General features: G+C 57.8%; 1 protein-coding gene across 5 annotated transcripts in view; it reads left to right on the top strand.

Moving 5' to 3' along the window:
* The window catches only part of RIPOR3 (RIPOR family member 3), a 74,093-nt gene extending 52,426 nt beyond the window's left edge, over positions 1 to 21,667 (top strand). For 3 of the 5 annotated variants that reach the window (XM_040459644.1, XM_040459648.1, XM_040459647.1), the window contains 19 exons: positions 2,128 to 2,206; positions 3,785 to 3,808; positions 4,076 to 4,129; positions 4,742 to 4,891; positions 5,071 to 5,134; positions 5,490 to 5,533; positions 5,723 to 5,848; positions 5,926 to 6,071; positions 7,540 to 7,669; positions 9,003 to 9,575; positions 12,952 to 13,082; positions 14,002 to 14,125; positions 14,754 to 14,889; positions 15,527 to 15,688; positions 16,293 to 16,454; positions 16,960 to 17,162; positions 18,311 to 18,394; positions 20,014 to 20,104; positions 20,534 to 21,667. In XM_040459644.1, coding sequence (XP_040315578.1) covers positions 2,128 to 2,206; positions 3,785 to 3,808; positions 4,076 to 4,129; positions 4,742 to 4,891; positions 5,071 to 5,134; positions 5,490 to 5,533; positions 5,723 to 5,848; positions 5,926 to 6,071; positions 7,540 to 7,669; positions 9,003 to 9,575; positions 12,952 to 13,082; positions 14,002 to 14,125; positions 14,754 to 14,889; positions 15,527 to 15,688; positions 16,293 to 16,454; positions 16,960 to 17,162; positions 18,311 to 18,394; positions 20,014 to 20,104; positions 20,534 to 20,637 — 2,587 coding nt within the window. In that variant the 3' untranslated portion in view covers positions 20,638 to 21,667. Of the gene's footprint in view, positions 1 to 2,127; positions 2,207 to 3,784; positions 3,809 to 4,075; positions 4,130 to 4,741; positions 4,892 to 5,070; positions 5,135 to 5,489; positions 5,534 to 5,722; positions 5,849 to 5,925; positions 6,072 to 7,539; positions 7,670 to 9,002; positions 9,576 to 12,951; positions 13,083 to 14,001; positions 14,126 to 14,753; positions 14,890 to 15,526; positions 15,689 to 15,799; positions 16,185 to 16,292; positions 16,455 to 16,959; positions 17,163 to 18,310; positions 18,395 to 20,013; positions 20,105 to 20,533 lie in introns of those variants that run through there. The other 2 variants (XM_040459646.1, XM_040459649.1) reach the window with 2 other exon arrangements.
* The last annotated feature ends 110 nt before the right edge of the window (positions 21,668 to 21,777 follow it).

Raw genomic sequence — 21,777 nt, 5'->3', positions numbered from 1 at the left:
GAGCACTTAGTGTTCACTCTGGGTGAGCTGGGGTCTGCGCGGGGGGTCGGGGGGGGGAAGGGGGTGGTCTGAGTTCAGTTTTAACAAGACTCTCTGGCTGTACGTGGAAAACGGGCTGCAAGGGGGCGGGGAGGCCTGTAAGAAGGTCACTACAAGGGTCCAGGTGGCAGATGACGGTGGACTTGACCAGGTGGCAGCTGGGTGGGTGGGCAGGGGACAGGGTCAGTTTCAGGATACGTTTTGAAGGTGGAGCAGGCAGGATTGACTGAGGGAGGGACTGGGGGTAGAGAGGAGAGAGAGAGAGAGAGAGAGAGAGATCGTCCAAGTGGAGATGAAAAGAGGTAGTTCGGGCACAAACCCGAGGTTCATGGAAGAGGTCAGGGCTTGAGAAAGAACTGTGGTTTCAGTGCAGTGTTGCCCCGTGAATAAGTCACATGGGGGGCCGCCACATAGCCCCTCTAGGATCCTAGACTCCGTGACGCCCAGTCCAGGGGCCTCCTCTCTCCCAGCAGCCCCCTTGCCGCTGTCCCAGCCCCGTCCCCACCGACCCCTTCTCCACCTGCCACCCCTGCTCTGCTCAAGTCTCTCCCATGGCTCCCTACTACCCTCGGGGGGGGGGCATTCAGGGTCCTTTCTGACCTTCAACCTTTCTAGACTTTTCTATTATTCACTCCCCGCCTCCACTGGTTCCCCAAATGCCCCATCTACCCTCCTGTACCTGTGCTGTGGCCCTTGCTGAGCAGCTCCCGGGCAGGGGAGCGTCCGCGGAGGCTGCCGCGCCCCAGGTTCCTTGTTCAGCGCGCATGCGCGTGTCCTGAATCGCACGCCGTTCCTGTTCCTTCCGCCCGGGAGGCCTGTCCCGCCCTCCGCCTCTTGCGATCCTGCTCTGTTTCTCACTAATTAATAGCAGTGACAACAGCAGCGGCGGCAGCAGTTGCGGGCTTTCTACACATCTCGCCGTTGAATCCCTGAAGAACGCTATCAGAGAGCTTCCTCACCTTTTCCCGGAGAGGAAACTGAGTCCCAGAGAGGGGACACAGCTCGTCCAGGATCCTACGGCCAGGAAGCAGGGAGTGGGGCTCCGCCGACCCTGCCCTCTGTCCGCAGCCCTCCCCCACCCACCCTGGGCTCCGGGGAAAGGTCACCTCCCCCCCTCGCCAAGCCCTGACCGCCAGCCCAGGGGACCTCTGTCATCCGCCACCCACGGGGCGCACCGCACGCCCCCACCTGCACTGGCGCAGAGCGGGAGCTGGGGCCGGGTGCCTGGAGCCTGTCTTCAAGGGGCGCATCTCCCAGGACCGCTCTGGTGATTCCTGTAAGGACCTCACGTTGGAGACCGGTCTGGGCTCACTCAACAGCACCCCTTTCTTCCTGGGCAGCCCACCCCCTGAGTGAGCTGCGGCCTGGCAGATGGTGGTGCAAGTGGGCCCAGAGAGGGCGAGTCACCTTCCTGGGGTGGCCTAGTAAACTCTGATGAAGCAGGATGGGGCCTCACCGTGGCTCCCGAGTCCAGACCTCCCTCACGCTTCACGTCTAAGGCTCTTTGGCTGGAAAAGAACGTGAAGTGTCCCCTCCAGCCACACAGCTTTCTCTGTGCGTCCCAGAAATGGGTCTTCCAGCCCCTCTCTGGTCCTTGGCCCTACACAGGCCGACAGCAGGATGGCCTGTCTTCGTCCGTGAGGGAGGAGGGCTCTCGCTGACCTCCCTGTGGGCTGGGGTGAAGAGAGCGGCCTCCGGAGGCCACTGCTGGTTTCAGACCCGGGTTCGGCCTCGTCCCTGCTGTGACTCTGCGCTTGAGTTATTTGCCAATTTTCAGGGTCAGTTTGCCCATCTCTAAAATGGGCATAATAACAATAGCACCTGTTAATGGAGAGGTTCCTCATTCTGCACAGCGCTGGGCACACAGCCCCCAGCGTGTGGGGTCTGCAGGTTGAGCGAGCTGGGGCCCGGCTTCCGGTGGGCGAGATGGCGCCGCCTCTCTGACCGCTGAGCCGGCCCAGAACCACCGCTATTCTCCGAGCCTGCAGCTGGGGCCGCCTCCACTCCGGAACCCTGGGCACCGGGCCGTGTCTTTTCTTCTTCTTCTTTTGCTACTTTGCAAACTCCTCTTCCTCGTTCTGCTCGCAGGGAGTATCTGTGCACCCAGCAGGCCGAGCTGGATTACCTGTCAGGGCGCCACAAGGACACCCGCAGGAATTCCAGGCTGGTGAGACCTCTCCCTGCCCCTTCCCGCCCGAGCAGTCTCCCTGGGGTACAAAGACGGAGTCCCCCTCACCCGCCCCTGCCCGCATCACGGGTGTAAATCTCAGTCCCGGAGCTCAGGCCTGAGGAATGGACCGTCTTTGTCTTGTGATGAACTCACTTCACTTGGACCCTGAGGAATTTAACCTCACGGACTGTTGGGAAGCGTCTGCCCTCCCTCCTCCCCCCTCCCCCTGCCCCATGCCTCACGATTCAGGAGTCCACAGTCTCGGGCAGGGCCCACCTCCACTCTCTGGCTCCAGAAGTAACTGTAAGGTGGGCAGCCGTAAAAAGGCTCATCCGTTTTCGCTACTCCCATTTCACAGATGGGCACACTGAGGCAAGGGAAGGCGTGGCCGCCCTGGGGCCGCGCAGCGGGCTGACGGACGGACGTGGGGTCTTGCCTCCCTGGGCGCTGCTGCTTCTTGGCTTTTCCTGCACACTTTTCTTTCCAAAGGCTCGGGAACTTCCCCATTTCTTTATTTCTAACACGGAGTTTTCCTCTCATAACCGCGTATGTATCGTTTCTCATAAATGCATTCGTGGGAAAGGACACCCTTCTGGAGGGTTTGATCCCTCCCTCCTTCCAGCTTCATGCCGCTCTCCCCTCAGTCTTCTGTGTCCCACACTGTTCAACCCCGAGGACAATCTGGTAGTTCACCTTCCACGGTTTCCTCCCTGGTCCCATCGTCATGTAAACATCCATGCGGAAGCGTATGGAAGGTTCGGGTCAGCGTCAGAAGAATGAAGTCACGACTCTCCCCGCTCCCCCACGTCTTGCTTCTTCTCCCCAATGAAGCTCCAACCTTGTGGAAACGCCTCCAGGCTCAAATAGAGTGATTTTAGCTACTCGGGCGAGCTAGGTGCTGTTTGGAAATAAAGTTTATCAGCACGGGCCACACCCATCGCTGACATGTGGTCTGTGGCTGAGTTCAGACCATGCGGCCCCCAAAGCCAAAGTTTTATTGTCTGGCCCTTTACACTGAGATTTGCCCGGCTGGCCCCCTGGCCCCTGGCGTGGCTGGACCAGTCTGGATTTGCATTTCCCAAAGCCTGAACCCCCCCGGGGGTGGGGTGGGGGGGACGCTGGCTGCCTCCTCCACCCCCACCTCATTCGGTTCTTCTGGCCATGGCTGAAATCACCCCTTAAACGATCAAATCACAGTGACCCCCATTTTGTTGAGGGCTTACCTCATCCTTTGCCCTTCACGGCAACCCTGCGGGGCAGGTGCTGTGTTCTATGGCCACTCCATTTTCCATGAGGAGGTAGAGGCTCAGAGACGTTGAGTAACTGGCCTGGGACACACGGCTGGGAAACCGAGCCAGGCCCAGAACTGCCTCACCCAAAGCGCATGCGTTTTCCACTCTTCCCCCTCGGCCTGGAATGGCCTGGAACCGGGCCGCTGACCGCAGGGCCCAGAGGAGGGAGTGGCTGCTGGTTTTCCTACCTCCGAGCTCAGGTGCCCCTGGGATGTAGCCACGTGGGTCGTGGAGGAGCACCCAGAGCTCTGACACCTGTCTCTCCCCACTCTCCTCCCCACAGGCTTTCTATTACGACCTGGACAAGGTGGGTGAGACCTTCTGTCTGCGGTAAGCAAGGTGGGCTCATGGGGACTGATGTCATTGCCAGCGTTTCGTCCCTCAGGCCATCCTACAGGAGGTTTCCTCCCCAGTTGTAAAATGGGGAAACGGGCTCAGCCATGAGGATGCCGAGGGGCTGGCCTGGCTGGGAGCCCAGTTCCGTGTTAGGACCCGAGGAAGGGGCAGGGGGTGGGGGCCGGGGAGGGGATGGCCCAGGCTACTTTCAAAGTACCTTCTCTTTTTCTGGGAGAAGCAAACGCGCTCTGTGGAAAGGCACATCCGGAAGATGGAGTTTCACATCAGCAAGGTCAGCCTGCCTCCTGGATGTCACAGGGCAGGGCTGGGGTTTGCCGGGCGGGGGTGGGGGTGGGGGGCGAGGCGAGGAGGCCCAGGAAGTGCAAGAGTTGGGCCCTGAGGCGGGGCAGGGGGGGAGGGGTGGGTCAGGGGGTGGCTGGGCTCCCCAGGATTGTGGGGTTTAAAAGACCGCATTCATGCTCCAGCTCACAGGGTGAGAGGCTGAGTCCAACCACCCCACTGCAGAGATGGGAGAGTACAGGCCCAGAGAGGGACAGAGACAGGCCCAAGGCCACACAGCAAGCCCTTCAAGCTTTTACCCACCAACTCTTCCATGTTCTCACTGGTGGCCCCCTGGCTGGGCAGGATATCACAAACCCACCTCCCCTGTTTTGCAGCCCAAAAGTGGGGCAGGGAGAGGGGAAGCGATGCCTTCGCCCAGCCGGTTCGTGTGCAGGCATCCACCGGGCGCTGGGCACAGGAGTGGATGAGCGATGTGACCCCTGCCACCGGGGGCTCACACTCTCCGGGGCAAGGGACCCAGGGCAGCATGGCCTCTCCCAAAGGTGAGAGTGGCAGGCAGGACTGGGGCCCCCCGCGCCCACCAGCCTGTGCGCCCCCGCAGGTGGACGAACTCTACGAGGGCTACTGCATCCAGTGCCGCCTGCGCGACGGGGCCTCCAACATGCAGAGGGCCTTCTCCAGGTGCCCGCCCAGCCGCGCCTCCCGGGAGAGCCTGCAGGAGCTGGGCCGCAGCCTGCAGGAGTGCACCGAGGTGGGGGGCAGTGAGGGGTGCAGAGGGCTACGTGTGTGTGTGTTGGGGGGGGCTGGACCCCGAGGACCATTGCTATCTGCTCCCCGGGGCCTCTGGCTGGCAGGATCCGTGGGCCCCCCTTCCCCCACCTCACCGGGCCCAGGGGCCGGCCGTGAGCCGCCTTGTGTGGGGCTTTGCAGGACATGTGGCTTATCGAGGGGGCCCTGGAGGTTCACCTGGGAGAGTTCCACATCAGGATGAAAGGTAACAGAGACGAGAGTCGGTGGGCAGAAGCCAGTTTGGTGGGGGGTGGGGGGGGGGCGTCAGGCCGTCTTGGGGGTCCTGGGACTTCTGCTGAGGTTGGGGGTTTGGTCAGGGTCCCAGGGGTCCAGGAAAACTTTGGGTTTCCACTCACGTGACTTGTGACCTCAGCCAAGTCCCATCCCCTGAGGTGGACATGAGGGCCCGGGCCTGTCCGCCGTCCGTCATGACGATTTATCCCTCCCTGAAGGTGATACCCACACGTGGGCAGGGGATCCCCCAGGGAGGACCTGTGGTCCGTGGGGCAGGGGCAGGGGCAGAGCAGGGCGGAGAGGAGATTAGCCTGTCTCTGTTCTAGGCTTCGTGGGCTATGCACGCCTCTGTCCCGGAGACCAGTACGAGGTATGGCCACCCGGGCGTCAGTCCTCAGGACTTCCCATAAGGCCTTTGGGGGGCGGGAGCTGCTGAGAACCAGGGTCCCAGCTGGGCTTTGTCCCCATCCCCTCCCAGCTAGCAGGGAGGGCCTCCAGGCAGGTGGCGCAGGGGAGGGGCTCCCTGGGGCTGCTGACCCACCCCTTCTCCGGCCCACAGGTGCTCATGCGCCTGGGCCGCCAGCGCTGGAAGCTGAAGGGCCGGATCGAGTCTGACGACAGCCAGACCTGGGAGGAGGAGGAGAAGGTTTTCATCCCCACGCTGCACGAGAACTTCGAGATCAAGGTGGGTGAGGCACAGGGGCGGGGACAGGGTGCCCGGAGGCTGGGCCCAGGCGTCATCCACAACTCCCACCCCCTCAGGTGACAGAGCTGAGGGGCCTGAGTTCACTGGCCGTGGGCACAGTGACCTGCGACATCACGGACTTCTTCACGACCAGGCCGCAGGTGATCGTGGTGGACATCACAGAGCTGGGCACCATCAAGCTACAGCTGGAGGTGCTGTGGAAGTGAGTAGGGGGCCGGCCTCCTCCCCAGGCCCCGATGTCCCTCCCCGAGGCTGGCCCCAAACTCCCACCTAGAGGGGACTCCCACCCAGAGCAGAAGGAAGAGGGCCTCGCTGGCTCCTCCGGTGGCCTGACCACACCCTAGCATCCACTTGTGGGCATTCCCGCCCTCACTGGGCCCCACGGCCAGGCTGGAGCCTCTGCCCACCCTCCCTGCCCCCGCCCCCTCTGAGTCTTAATTCCCTTCCTTCAACGAACCGCCTATGCTGGCCAGGACCCTTTCCGGTGACCTCCTGGGCTGGGTTCCAGGGAGGAGCCTTGCCCCTCCCCAGGAGGGCTCTCCTCAACTGCTCCCACCACCTCATTCCCCGCTGGCCCCTGACGTCCACCAGGCCCCCGTGGACCCCAGACCCCACGGATGGGGACGCTCACGAAAACACGTCCTTCCCGGGTCGGGGGCTCTCCATCGGGCATCGCAGGTGGCAAGGGGCAGTGCCCATCTGGGGCGGCCGACTCGTCACCTTCTTGGGCCGTTCAGTGAATGCTGCTGGTCTCCAAAGGCTCTGTTTTTCTGCCAGTAGGGCTCTTTTGCCCCAAATGAAACCTCGCGTTTCGAGAGAATTCTCTTTATTCCCTGAGGCAGGTGCAGCAGGAGCTAAGGGGCTGGGGCTTGCTCTGCCCAGTCTCTCCATCCGGCCTGGGGCCACTAGAGGCCGCTTTCTTCCCAGTGAGCCGGGTGAACCCCCGGCCTCAGTGTCCTCATCCGTCCAGTGGGGGCTGCACACTATTCTTTCCAGGGAAGGCCCTCAAGTCTATAGGGTCGCGGGCGGCCCAGCACCATCCGATGCGAGGCTGGGCCAATCCAAGGACGCAGGCGTCCTGCTGGCCTGAAGCGTCTAGAACCCACAGAGCAGGAGCCAGGCCTTTGTGCAAAGGAGAGCGAGCCGGTGTCCGTGCGGCAGGGAGGTTTCCCAGACCTACTGGCTCCCAGGGCAGGCTGGGTGAGGGCCAGGCTGGAGCCCCAGCTCCCCTGTATTTCACACACTCATCTTGGCTTCTCAGCCTTACGTGTGACCATGACCGACAGAGGTCCTTCCGTAAATAATGGCACCCCTGTTACAGATCGGGATGAGAGGGATGGTGACGTTGTTTATCCAGGAAATGGCAGAACGGAGTGTCCACTGTGCCTCCGCTCAGCTGCTTGAGGGGCCCTCTGAAGGGGGTGTCATTCACATGTCTGGTGGCCAGTCACTGCCCCTTGCCATGTGGCTAAGGGCCCTCAGGGTGGTGAGATGTTCCGAAGGGGGTTGAGAATGTGCACCTAGAATCTCTAGGTGCTGTGACTGTGACCCCAGGCAAGGCCAGGCCCCTCCCGAACCTCCATTTCCTCTGAAGTCCCCCGAGGTCTTCTCTGTGCTGCCGCGTTCTCCCAGGCACTGACGACACCCCGGCCTTCTGTTCTCTCCTCCAGCCCGTTTGACACCGAGAGCTTCCTGGTGTCGCCCAGCCCTACGGGCAAGTTCTCCATGGGCAGCAGAAAGGGCTCCTTGTACAACTGGACACCCCCAAGCACGCCCAGCTTCCGAGAGAGGTACTACCTGGTGAGTGAGCCTCACCAGGGCAGGGATGCTGTGGGCACCCCAGGATCGTGGGTGGGCGTGACTCCCCCGGGGCCGGCACGTGGGGCTGGGATCGGCAGCCTGGCACTTCCGGTCCCCCTTTGGACTCGTGCTCCCTGGTTTGGGGATCATCCTGGGTGGTGTTCTGTCCTGTTTTCCTTCCTGTCAGTCCTCCATTCTGGGGGCCTCTGGACTTGGTTCGAGGCCTGGCTGGTTCTCCTGGAAGCCTGGAATGGGGTTCTCTGTATGGTGCTACCACCCCAGCCATAGTTTATTTGTTTCAAAATTAAATTGAATGTATGTTTCCAGTAGGTAATACCTTGACATAGTGTCTGGTAAAACATCTCTTTCCTGTGACCTCCGGGGATCTGGGCCCCTTCCTTAGCACCAGCTACTGTTGTCAACCTCTTCCGTATTCCGGCCATGGTGTGCCCAGCATATTACAGTCAAAGAAATCATATGTGGTCCAGAGTCTGGCTTCTGCAGCCGGAACGGCTGGGTTCAAATGCTATTTATGCCTCTCACCTGCTGTGTGACCTTGGGCAAGTCACCCAACCTCTCTGGCCTTCAGTTTCTATATCAGAGAACTGAAAATAACGGCACCACTCTGGTGAGGTTTTGCAAGGATTAAGTGAGTTAATGAACGAGAAGGCTTTCAAAGAACACCTGATAAAAACAGATGGTGCTTTGGAACATCAGACATTATTATTGGTCTGCCTGGTAAGGGGAAGGGAGGGGGTGCCGCAGAGCGGGGCGAGCTTGGTGTCAGCTGTTCGCTCATTCACAACTTTGTGCCAGGCTCTGTTCTAGGCCAGGTGGGGACAGTGTCCTCAGGGAGCGCCGGCTGATCAAGGGCCTAAGGACCACGGGAACACAGACCATGGAGGGAGAGGGGACTTCTGGGGCAAACTGGGAGTTGCTATTTAAAACAGGGCATCCAGGGCTAGGTCCCCAGAAAAGGTGCCATTTGAGTAAGGACCTGAGGGGCCAAGAGCATGACCACAAAGACATATGGGAAGAATGCTCCAGAAAGAGAGCACAGTCATTCTAAAAGGCCTTGGGACAGGAAGGTGTAGAGCCTGGAGGATGTGACAAGCAGCAAAATGGCCTCAGGGGCTGGAAAGGAGGGGGTTAGAGGGGGGATGGGGCTGCAGGGGCCCGTCAACACCTCCAGTTCGCCGATCACCTTGGTGGACCCCAGTCACGTTGACAATGTGTGTGTGTGCAGGGCAAGTCTTTATGGAGGGAAGCCCCACTGGGGTGGCAGGAAGTCCCTGGTGTGGCAGTCAGGCTGGTCCTGTGTCCCCCTCCCCAGTCTGTCCTGCAGCGGCCAGCGCAGCAGGCTTTGCTGCTGGGTGGGCCAAAGGCCCCTCCCATCCTCGGCTACCTGTCCGACAGCGACCTTCGGGGGTCCGGCCTGCGGAGCCGGAGTCAGGAGCTGCCCGAGATGGACTCTTTCAGCTCTGAGGACCCCCGAGACACTGAGACCAGCACATCAGCATCCACCTCAGACGTGGGGCTCCTGCCTGTGGCCATTGGCCCCAACACCTCCATCGAAGAGGAGGCCCAGGAGGACCCCCGATCCCTGGGCCTCCTGCCGGAGATGGCCCACCTGGCGGGAGGCTCGTTTGTGGAGCAGCCTGGCTGGAGGAATTTGGGAATAGAGGCCCCCAGCCTGCCACGGGGCTCCCCATTCCACAACCATACAGTCCCGGGTAGCCAGAAAGACGATGACGAAGGAGAAGCCGCGGACGGAGCGGATGGGCCTGGGGTGACCCTCGAGAGGCCGCTGCAAGAGGTTCTGGATTTACTGAGGTCCATGGATACTGCCCAGCCCCAGCTCCGGGAGCTGGAGTACCAGGTTCTCGGCTGCAGGGACCGGCTGAAGGTGGGTTTCTTCCTGGAGGGCCAGCAGCCCCGCTTTACTAGCGCCTGACGACCGGGAGCAGACTCTGGGGGCAGCCAGCCTGGGCCGGCATCCTGGCCTCGTTCCCCTGTGACCCAGCTGGGCAACGTCTCCTCTCTGGGCCTCAGTCTGTTCATCTGACCAGTGGGGATAACAATGGCCTTCACTGGCCGGGAGGACGATTAGAAGTGGAAGTCGGGGACCGGGGTAGAAAACCTGCTCCCCGTCTGGCCAGAGAACCTGGCCCCCTCTGGCATCTTCTGGCCCAGGCAGGCGGGGCTGAGGTTGGGCGTTCAATTCCCAGACCCGGGGCGTGTCTAGGGTCAGAGCTGGTGCCACAAGAGGCCGCGAGCAGCCACACACCCTACTCTGAGCTTGTTCCTCGACAGGGCCCGTGGCAAGAGCTGCCCTCGGGTGGCTCTCAATAGTGCTGGCCTGGGCAGATTTATTCGATTTTTCTGATTACATAATTTTATTAAAAAAAATTTTTGAATGTTTATTCATTTTTGAGACAGAGAGAGACAGAGCATGAATGGGGGAGGGTCAGAGAGAGAGGGAGACACAGAATCCCAAGCAGCTCCAGGCTCTGACAGAGAGCACAGTCATTCTACAAGGCCTTGGGACAGGAAGGTGTAGAGCCTGGAGGATGTGACAAGCAGCAAAGTGGCCTCAGGGGCTGGAAAGGAGGGGGTTAGACTCCTTTCTAACCTTTCTAACTTTCTAACTCTCTGTCAGCACAGAGCCCAACGCGGGGCTCGAACCCACAGACTGTGAGATCATGATCTGAGCCGAAGTCGGACGCTTAACCGACTGAGCTGCCCAGGCGTCCCTATTACATCATTTTAAATGTATGGACAACAAAATGTGCAACAGTGGCACCGACTTAAGCATCAGTTACTTGCTGAAACCGCTCTCTTGTGTAGGCCACACTGGCGGTGGAATGGTTTTAACTGCTCTCTTCAAAAATTGGTTTCGGTTGTTTTGTCCTCACACCCACCCCCAACGATCAGCACCAGTGACAGAAAGTTTCACTTTGTATCTTTAAAAACTGAACTTCAAAACAAAGTTGTTTATCACTGCTACCTTCTTTTGAAAAGGAGCTGCCGGAGAATTTCAAGAAAAAAAAAAAGTCACTTCTTTTGTATTTCTTAACAGCCTTTCTCTGTGGAATGATTTGAGGCTGCAACATGCAGCTTCTGTCACATGGCTGTATTTTGAAAAATCATACCTCCTTTACATAAAAGCGTTAAAATAATATTGCAGTAAGGCCATACTTTTATTTTTTTATTTAAAAAATTAAAAAAAATGTTTTATTATTTTTGAGAGAGAGAGAGACAGAGTGCGAGTGGGGGGCAGAGAGAGAAGACGACACAGAATCTGAAGCAGGCTCCAGGCTCTGAGCTGTCAGCACAGAGCCCGACGCAGGGCTCGAACTCACCACCAGTGAGATCATGACCTGAGCCGACTGCGGCCGCCTGGGGGGGCGGCCCGCGGGGGGCAAGGGGTTTTTATTTGATGTACTTTTCTTCTTGTACCAGACGGGTTTAAATGAGCATAGGCGATCGTATTCCATAGTTTTTAGTTTGATGTGTATGTGTATAATGTGTGTGTGTGTGTGTGTGTATACACGTAGTCGGTCCTCACCATTCATGGATCCTGTGTGTTTCTCATTCATCTACTTGCTGTAAAGCTTACCTGAAACTCCAAAATCAGTACTTGTGATGCGCTCACGGTCATCTGCGGGCACGTGCAGAGTTGCCTGCCATGCACGTGCCTGGCTGGGGCTGCACCAGGGGTTCACTTGTTCACACACAGAGGGTTCACACACTCTGCCTTCTTCTCGCAGCCCTGGTCCAGACGCGTGTCCTTTCTGCCGTCTAGTTTGTGCCGCGTGTTTCACGTTTTTGCCCTCTCTTTTGATTTCAAGCTGTTGGATGGGCCCGACCGCGTGAAGTGCTATCCAGTGCTCCTGAGCCCAGGAAGGCTGTGCAGGGCCTCACTCACAAAATCCATGTTACATAAGCCTCGTCCAGGTGTGAGTTCAGTGTGAACGAATTGTCAGTGTAAATTAAATAAGGTGTCTTTGGGGCCCTTGGGTGGCTCAGTCAGGCGTCTGACTTTGGCTCAGGTCATGACCTAGTGGTCCGTGGGTTCGAGCCCCGCATCAGGCTCTGTGCTGACAGCTCAGAGCCTGGAGCCTGCTTCTGATTCTGTGTCTCCCTCTCTCTCTGCCCCTCCCCTGCTCACACTCTGTCTCTCAAGAATAAACATTAAAAAAAATTTTTTTTTAAATAAATAAGGTGTCTTTAAACAGAAGTACACATGAAACGAGGTTCTGTACTGATGGGTTGATAAAGATGTGACCGGAGGCTAGTGGTCTCTGCATTTCTCTTAGGAGCAATGGTTTGGTACCACCTGGAATAACGAGAACTGGTGTGTGTGTGTGAGTGTGTGTGTGTGCGCACATATATACACCAACGTACTTTTTTTTTTTTTTTTTTTTTGCTGGAGGAAAGATCCGCAACTAGCCATTGTTCTTCTCTAACAAGAGAGTAACAAGGTTTTCTCCGCGGGCTCAACTCTTAGGAGCCTAGTTCTGCTTCTCAAGGTGGTATCTGCTCAGGCTGTGCCTTGGGTGGCTTCGTGTGGGACATGGCCTGGGCATGCCAGGGATGGGGACCGAGCAAGCCCTGGGGTCCTGCCCTGAATGGAGGGGAGACCATAATCTCCAGCAGTGGATTTCTAGATCCGGAGGAAGGGATCTGCCTTTGGGGGACTCAACCAGTGGCAGGCCCTGTGGCACCAGCACTCGGGTGCCTCAACCATCCTCTCCTTCCACATCTCCCTGGGAGAAGAGACCCTGAAATCTAGAAGCTCACCGGGCAGCCTTTGAGCCTCCCTTTGAGCCTGACTCACACCCTATTTTTACAGTAATTTGGGATTAGCTGTCAATGTTCAGAAACTAGCAGGTTCCCACAAAAATCTAGGTTTCCAGCTTTTCTGAGAAAAGTGAACAGCCTGGCCCCACATTCCCAAGCAGCAGGTGTCAGCTGGAGCAGAGGGGGGGGGGGGGAACACATGTTCTCGGGCTCCCCCCCGCAATCACTTGCCCGCTCACTCCTGTCTCTCGCCCGGTCCCTGTGGGTGTCTGTGAGCCCAGGAGAGGCTTTTCAGGTCTGTGTCCCTCGGGCTTTGGAGCCGTACCTACCAGGCTACTCGGGAGGGGCCTCGGGGGATTCCACAGCCCTGTGCCCATCCTTGATGTGGGGGGTTGCACTTGGGCTCCGAGGGGCAGTGCTCATGACCCGGACCCGGTGGTGACGGTCTGTGGCCTAAGGTCCTGCCGCTCTGTCCACAGCCCCGTGGCGCCCGCCAGGAGCACGCCTCTTCCGAGAGCCTGATGGAGTGCATTCTGGAGAGCTTCGCCTTCCTCAATGCTGACCTCGCCCCGCAGGAGCTGTCCCTGTGTGGGGGCTGCCAGGGTCCCAGGTAGGCGCCCTCCCCTCCCAGCACCGACCCTGGCGACGGGCCTCAGTTCCGCGCTTCCTGTCGGCCCCTGCAGCCTCAGCCTCCCATCGCCCTGGTCCCGACTGGTACTTACTCTGTTCCTTTGCTGCGCCCCCCACCCCTGCATGCCTGCCGCTGAGCACAGAGCAGGGGCGTGCTGACCACTGAGTGCACGACCACCCCCCAGCACGGTCCTGAGCTGCGGGCAATGGCCTGGCTGGGTTCTTCTCTTACAAAATAACAAGGGACACAGTAGGACCTCTGTCCTCTACCAAACGGGCAGCAGGGACATGGGCTCCCTCTTCTGTGCAACCTTCCACCCCCACCTGCCCTGCTCACGCCCGGCTCCTGTACCCGAATCTCAGCAGCACCAGACAGGACATACAGTACATTTCGTCTTCTCCTCTCATGATCCCACCCAGCATCCCAGTGTTGCGTCCGCCCTTCCTCAGGCCTCGGGCTCGGCCTCCACCACGAGGCCAACGTGGTGCCGGGTGCGATGCTTGCTGGCAGGCTTGCCCTGACCCCTCACTGCCCGGAGCTGGGTGTGTCTGTCCCCACTTCACAGATGAGCACGCTGAGGCCAGGGGGGCAGGCCCGTCCAGAGTCACAGAGATAAGGATTAGCCTGAACCGCAGCCTTCTGCCTTCAGATCACACATCCCGGAGGTGGCCCCCCACACCCCCCACCCCAGTCTCCAGGGCCCGTGCCACCCCTCGTTGACGGCTTTTGCTGCTTTTTCTTTTCTCTTGGTTTTCTCCTTGGTGTAACTCTATCTGCCTGGGCCCTGGGGCGGGCCTCCCTGATCGGAGCTCCCCAGGGAGGGAGGGTCTCCTCTACCCGAGGAGGGAGCTGAGCCGCTAACTGGCACAGTCACCCAGTTCTTCTCAATCCAACTCAGAAAGGACAGGAGCCCGCCCCCGCTGCCACCACGGACAGCGTCACCTCGGGAGCTGACGGCCGGCACCCCGGAGCTGGACATGTTGCTCACCGTCCACCTCCACGTCTGCAAAACTCTGCTGCAGGTGTGGCCACGGGATGTGGGGGGCGGGGCGGCCTGCCGGGAAGCCGGGCTAGGGGGCGGGAGTCCTCTCTGCGAAGATCTGATCTTGCCGGTGGTGGGGAGCATGGTGCAAGGAAGAGAGCCAGTGAGACTGGGGAGGCTCCTCTGTGGAAGGTCCAGGCCTGGGTGAAAGGTCACGTGGCTCTCCTGAAAGTCCAAGTGCTGAGCCCAAAGCAGCGGCTGTGGTTCTTTCCGCAGCAGCGGCCAGAGCTCCGATCCAAACTGGCTCAACCAAAGGGAACTTTTTGGCTCATGGAACTCAAAGGCCCTGGGGTAGGCTTCAGGCCCAGGTGGATCCAGGATTTCAAAAAACATCATAACTGGGTCTCTCTCAGCTCTGCTTTCCTGCGTTGGCTGGCTTCACTTTCAGGCAGGCTGGCCCTTTCTGGTAGCAGAGGAAGCCCCCAGAAGCCGCAGCCTGCATCCCATCATCTCGGCCACCTTGGAGAAGCAGGAACCCCCAGACGGGAGTCAGAGAGCTACCACCGGCACAGAAAAGCTGGGGGGAGGCAGGTGGGGGCCGCAGTCGTGATTGCCGGCCTCAGAGGGCATGTTTGTGCTAACCTGGAGCATCGTGGGTTGCTTCCCAGAAACTTGCCTCTCCTAACCTGTCGAGGATGGTCCAGGAATGCCTTCTGGAAGAAGCCGTGCAGCAAAAGCAGGTTCTGGAGATGCTCTCGGTGCTGGATTTTGAGAAGGTCAGCAAGGCAGCATCCATTGAAGAAAGTAAGTAACCGCCCGCTGCCCACGGGCTGCTCCCGTGTGGATGGCACGAAGCGATGGGCTCTGGAGGGCAGGGGAGCCTCGTCTCCCATCCTGATGCCCAAAGCTCACTGGCGCCCAGAGGGTACGAGCTGGGGTGGTGGTGGGGCTGTACTCAGACGTAAACGCTGTGGGGCGCGGGAGGGAGGCCACATGGCCTTGGAGTTAGTTCGGTGGGCTGTGCGGCTCTGGGCAAATGACTCACCTCTCTGGGCCTCAGCTTCCCCACCTGTCTAAAGAGGAGGCCACTGGGTAGTGTTGTTCCGTGAGGTAATCGCCAGGACGCGTTCAAGGCACACGGCACGCACTCCCAGAAACAGCTGTGACCCCCGCTCTGCCTCTGCCCCCCACGGAGCCTCCCCTTGCCCGTGAGGAGAGGCTGGTGGCAGCAGCCGTCCTAGCTGCGAGGACCGCGGTACGGGCCCAGGGAAGGCATCCACGGCCGAAGCCGCTGGTCCTTGGCGTGTCAGGCTGCGATGCGGGAAGGAAAGCTGCATGAAACCCTGTCGCCCCTGACCTCTCAGGCCTCAGCGGAAGGAAATCCCGGGGCCACCCGGTTGCTCGGCCTTCCCGTCAGTCGGGTCCTGACCCGGGCTTTCAGTTGTCCCCCAGGCCACACGGAGGAAGGGGTGCCTCAAGCTGTGGAGAGGGTGCACCGAGCCCGGCAGGGTCCTGTCCTGTTCCGGCACGACGCTGCTGAACCAACTCAAGAAGACGTTTCTGCACAGAGTCCGAGGGAAATACCCGGGACAACTGGAAATAGGTACCCCCTCCCGCCCCAGGGCCTCATTCTAGCCCTGTCTTTGTCTCTGTCTTCATGGCACCAGAGGGAGGGTGCTTCTCAGCTACACGTCACCGCCTCTTCCCGGGACAGGAAGGGGTCTGCGAAGCCCTGAAGTTGCAAACGTTAGCCTTTTGGCACATCTGTCTGGGGATAGACCGCACGGCTTCCACCAGAACCTTAAAGGGGTTAGGAAAGAACGCTTCTAGAAAGGTCGGCAGGATAAAGGTGTCTTGAAGTGTTGGCTGGACCCTTCCTCAGAAAGCAGAGCATCTTTCTCTGTTGACAGCTGACAGCCGTCCTCCCTTCCAGGGCCTCTGGAAGCTCCAGCCAGCATCTGGCTGCTAGTTGGCCTGAATACTCCCAGTCCCCAGCCTCGGGCATGGAGTGCACCCCAAGAATGTCTACACGTGGGGCTTGCGGACCCCAGCCACAGCATGCTCCTTCTCTTGGGCACAGGAGGCACAGTGAGGGACACCCGTCCGCATGCGGCCTTTAGAAGGCCTTTAAACTGCCCCAGCCACGCCCGGCGGCGGAGCTCCACGGGGGCCCCGTCTATCCTCACGGCCTTCTCCTGTTTCGCCAGCATGCCGAAGGCTCCTGGAGCAGGTGGTCAGCTGTGGTGGGTTGCTCCCCGGAGCCGGGCTCCCCGAAGAACAGACGGTCACCTGGTTCCAGTTTCACAGCTACCTGCAGAGGCAGGGGGTGTCTGACCTAGAGAAGCACTTTGCCCAGCTCACCAAAGAAGGTAGGGGCTGGGAGGGAGGGCGCCTCAAAGCAACGCCAAGAACGAAGGAGTCTCCGTCCGTGGAACCCTCTGTCCTGGCTCTTTGGAAGCCAGTGTCTTCGAACCACTGCGTCTTTCCCCTCCGGCTGTCCTTTCGAGACCCCAGATGGAATTAGATTGTACACTCAGCCCACGCAGGGAGATGACCTCCGAGGGAAGGAGGTTTTACAAAGCACAGGGCAGAGGTCAGAGCTGGATAGGAGGGTGACGGGTGGCTGGCCGGAGTCCTTAAAAGTACGGGCTGAGGTTTTATTAATTTTCAGGGTGATTTGACCCCTTGCCGGAAAGCCTTCCTAGAGATTCCAGGAGGCACCCCCTTGAGGCCGATCCAGGCTGCGCCTTGGTGATCGTGGGGGCTTGCCCTGGGATCTGCTTCCCGAACACGAACACGGCGGTGGCCAAACAAACGCGCAGTTGTACTGCCGACCACGGTCAGAGGGACCCTGGGCCCACTCCTCTCTTCCAGTAACACTTGCCGAGGAGCTGCAGTGTGCGGGGCAAGTCAAGACGATCAGGAAGCTGCAGGGGAAGCGGCTGGGCCAGCTCCAGCCCCTGCCCCAGACGCTGCGGGCCTGGGCACTGCTGCAGCTGGACGGGACCCCCCGGGTGTGCAGGGCGGCTAGTGCTCGCCTGGCCAGCGCGGCACGGAACCAGAGCTTTCGGGAGAAGGTACGGTGGGGGGAGGCGGGGAGGCAGCAGCCCCATGGCTACATGTGTGACAGCCAGGGGGACACAGGCTTCCTCTCTCGGAAAAATACAAGGGATGTTCTGAAGGGGGTTGCCTTCGCTGCGAGGGTTTTTTGTTTTTTTTAAAGATTCTACTTTAAGTAATCCCTACACCCAAACTTCCAACCCAGTCACCTGCTCTACCTCCCGAGCCAGCCAGGTGTCCCAGGATGTTTAGATTTAGGGAGGTTCCCTGGTGCGTGCATGCATGCGGTCCTTCTCAGGCCATTGCCCTGGGCGACGCCAGCCCTGGGGAGGGACCTGGGGTTGCTGGCGGCCACCCGAAGGACCCACGGAACCTCTCGTCTTACTGCCTCGTGCATCTGTGCCGCCAACGCCTACATACCCGTTTGGTCTGAGATGTCGCTTGCACGGAGAGCGTTTCTTCCTTAGGGTTCTGACGGCCAGCCTCATCTCAGCTAGTACGTGTGGCTGGCTGATTCGTTGGGTTCAGTCCGTTTGACAACCAAGAAACTGGACCCCTCTGCCCTTCAGGTCCCTGGGCCTGTGACTACTCTAGATTGACGGTACCAGCCCCCAAGGTAGAAGAGGCCAATACCGAGGCCTGATTGTAGTCTGGGCACCCAAAGGCCGGGTACCTTCTCACATGCTTCCTAATTAACCTGCAGAGTCTCATGAAGCCCATGCAGCTCTTTTCTGGCGGATGTGGTGGAGGGGGCGGGGTCATCGCTGGGAGCGGGGACCAGGGACCAGGGCCGAAGGGAAGAGGTGCTCGGCCTTCGGGCCTCCCTCCGCACGTCCAATTCTTTGAGTGGCCCCGGCCAGACGTCGGATTGCTCCGATGCAGCATTTTATCTAGATTTGGAAAATATTAGATGAAAAGAGCTTTCTTCATTTTGATTACCATCAGCCCAGGGACCAGTGTGTTTATTAGAGAGAAACCAAACGCCGCAGCATACGTCTTGGGACTGGGTGCGCCTGGCCCAGAGATGAATAGATCACAGCCCGATTTTTTGTTTAGAAAAGGGGAAGCAGGGCTCGAGGAGCCCTCCAGCATTAGGAGGATTAGCCACAGGCAGCATGGACTTGGCTTCGGCTGACCCCCCATTCACAGCAACCTTATTCTCCAGGCTCTGGTCTTCTATACCAACGCCCTGATGGAGAACGATGGGAAACTCCAGCAGGCCGCGTGTGTGGCGCTAAAACACCTCAGGGTGAGTCTGACCTGTCCTCGCCCGTGACGGAGGGAAGCCTGCTTATGGCTAATGTTCCAGTTGGTTCATTTCAAAATTATTCCACTGGGAATACCCCTCCCCTCCCCCCAAAACTACCACCAGCCAAAAACAAAAACAAACAAAAAAACCAAACAAAAAAAAAAACGCCCCTGAAGAGCTCGTTTTAGAGCAGACCTCAGTGCTACCAGCAGAGGCCCCTCAACAGTAGTCGAGGAGCGTTTGCTCTGGCTCGGCCTGAAGCAGCAGGTGGCCCTAGGGACTCACTTTGGAAGTCTAGGATTGTGTTTTAATGGCCTCGATTTAATATTTTCTAAAAGCACAATAAGCTCATTATAGGAAAGAAAGTGTAAAATTCAGAAATGTAAAAGTTACCCTTCATCCCAATACTTAGTAGAAAGTACTGCTGGCATTTTGCTACACTTCTTTTGTGGGTGTGAGTATTTAAAATTGTCGATCATGCTAGGGGCGCCTGGCTGGCAGAGTTAAGCCTGTGACTCTTCGTCTCGGCTCAGGTCATGATCCCTCTGCTGAGTTCGAGCCCTGAATCGGGCTTCTGTCTCTCCTTCTCTCTGCCCTTACCCCACTTGTGCTCACTCTCTTAAACTTAAATGTCTTTAGATTGTTGATCATGCTACATATATAGCTTCGAAACAGTGAGCAAAACAGAAACTCTTAGTGGTAGACTGGCAGTGCTTTAGAAGTCTCTATGAAGGGGCCGTTGAGGGTTTACCTTGACAGATCCCCCCACTCTTGTGTGGTAGAAAATTAAGCTTTGTCATCTATTTATTACTATAAATAATATCATTATGAGCATCTTGGCACGTAACGCTTTTAAAAAATAGAGAGTTCTGAATTACTTCCTTAGGCTGGACTCTACAAAGTGTTACTCCAGGCCAGAGAATATGAAACTTCTGGAGACTCCAGGTACAACTCACCCTCTTAAAGCAGATAGGAGAGGATGTCCATCTTGCCTCAAACCCACCTGCATCTGGAAGTCTCATTTAAAAAAAAACATCGCCAATTTGCTTGATGAAAAATAGATTAAACTCACCCCATTCATTCTGAAAAAACAAACAAACAACAACAAAAAAACAAAACCAAGGGAAGTTCTAGGAGGACCATCTGGTTATAATCGAACAGCCAAGCCAGTAAGGGGGTAGGGGTGCTCCGGAGAAGAGGCTGAAGTGCACTCTGGTCCTTGGCCCTGGAGAGCAGCCAGGGTCAGCTGTGCCCAAACCTGGGCTCCGACTGATGTTCTCATGGCCTGCCCAAGAGGGTAGAGTTAGGAGAGCAAGGGGGAGGTGGGAAGGTCCAGAGGGAAGCAGGGCTTCCCATTTTTCAAGACAGACCTTCTAAAAGGAATCTATCCATAAAGCTCTGCTGATGGCCTGACTCAGCAGCAGGTGTCAGAATCGAAAAGGTGGGGGCCCTTCTGATGAACTTGAGGCTACATAAGAAACCTACAAGCCTTCAGAAAAGGAAGGGCCTGAGGCCCCAAAGACCATGCTAGGGCTGGTCTTACAGAGCTCATGAAAGTAGATTCCACCTGCTACCTAAAATGTCCCCTGATGGGTCATCTGTCCCCTCACCTCAAACAGGGCATTGAAAGCATCGATCAGATCGCCAGCCTGTGCCAGTCGGACCTGGAGGCCGTGCGAACAGCAGCCCGGGAAGCCACGCTGTCATTCGGTAAAGTCCACCATCAAACATTCTGTGCGGTGCAGTGAGGTGCGAGACCTTTGGAAGGTTGTGCTAGAGGGGCCACGGTCAGCCCTCAAAGATGCAAAATGATACAGAGGCCCAGCGCGGTCGGTGACCCATGTAACTGCACTTGGCCAAGACGGGTTTCCTTCATGGTTGAGGTGGCATGAAGTGCCTTATTTCTCTCTTCAGCTTCAGTTTATGATCCTTGGGAATGAAAGCCAGGTGCGAGGCAGGAATAAAGTTCAGCAAATTCTGTCTTGAATGTAAGGGAGAGGCACCGGGTCCATCCATGCGAGTGGCCAGCAGGAGTTCCCCAAATGCCACCTGCCTCTGCCACTAAGGCCATCTGGGTTCACCAGAGCAGGAACGCTGAGGTGGGGGACAATCCAGTGACCGATCACCTTCATGTTTCAGGGGAGAAAGGACGCTCAGCTTTTGAGAAGATGGACAAACTCTGCTTGGAACCAAGAGAAGAAGCCTTTTGCCAGGAAGCGGATATTGAAATCACTGTATTTTAAGAAGCCTCAGCTGGCACCTTTGTTTTTGCTGCTGCCTTGCCTTGACCCAGGGCCAGAGCTGTGGGTGGGGGTATGCTCTGTGCTCCCTCAGTCCCCAGACCAGTCACGCAGCCCAGGGGCACAAATGGGACTTTGCATATAGGAGCAGGAAAAGGGGACGTGTGGCACTTTGAAGGCTGTTGGACTTGAGTCAAACGACCAGCTTTCAGTTTTGAGAATCTGTCTGACCTTCCCTGGCCAGCTGCACCCCGAAGGGGCCAAGGCCAGGCGGGTTGAGGCCTGGAATCAAGGTCTCCCTGCCGGTTGGCCTGCTCAGCACTGCTGGTTCAATAAAGACGGGCAGTGAAGAGACAAGAGGGCTGACTGACCTTGCTAAAGAGGATGCAGTGGGTCATTTCCATGGCAGCAAGCCGTCACCTTGGCAAGCCAGGCAAGGTGGGAAGACAGACAGAGCCAGGGTTTCCGTGATTCATGCTCTTAACCCAAGCAGTAGTCCAAACGCCCCCCGTGGAGCCTGGTGGCGGCCTGCAGACCGTGGACCTTATCGTCACCGTGTTCAACAGCACGAGGAAGAAAACGTCATTGGCCAGGAAACCTTGTGTCGTGTCAGTAAAAGCATCCACCGTGACCTCCCTCATCAAAATGGAATCGAACTTTTGAACGGAAGTCAACTTAGGGCCGATTAGATAAATTGTGTCAGAAGCCATCAGCCGGTTTGAAGAAAGATTTCACTGAAGAAGATATTTAAAGAAAGAAGATTCATTTCTTATTTAAGTCTGTTAAAAAAAAAAAACAAAACCCTCAAATGTGTCCTGAACTGTTTTTGTGTTGAGCCGTAGAGACAACCTGGGGTACGTGACTCCTGACAATGGCATTGGGGATTCTGGACTCTTCAACCTTCTCATGTAAACTTCCTGTATATATTCTGTGCTTTTCGGTTGAACTTTGTATTTATTTGCCTTGTTCCTATGTTCAGTTTTTTGAATTTCAATTAAAATGAATTTTATTGGTGTCTCACCTTACCTGAAAAGAGCACAAAGCAGTGGTTGCTTCCACAAACCTCCCAGGGAGGAAGAGAGCGTGCAGCCCCGTGGGCCGGGTTCTCCCGCACGAGCAGGGGAGGAGGGAGGCGGGGGCTGG

The sequence above is a fragment of the Herpailurus yagouaroundi genome, unplaced genomic scaffold (genome assembly GCF_014898765.1).
Source record: "Herpailurus yagouaroundi ecotype Mexico unplaced genomic scaffold, PumYag 246, whole genome shotgun sequence".
Classification (NCBI taxonomy): Eukaryota; Metazoa; Chordata; class Mammalia; order Carnivora; family Felidae; genus Herpailurus; species Herpailurus yagouaroundi.
The sequence above is the reverse complement of the archived record's forward strand: the minus strand, read 5'-3'. Positions and strand labels throughout refer to the sequence as shown.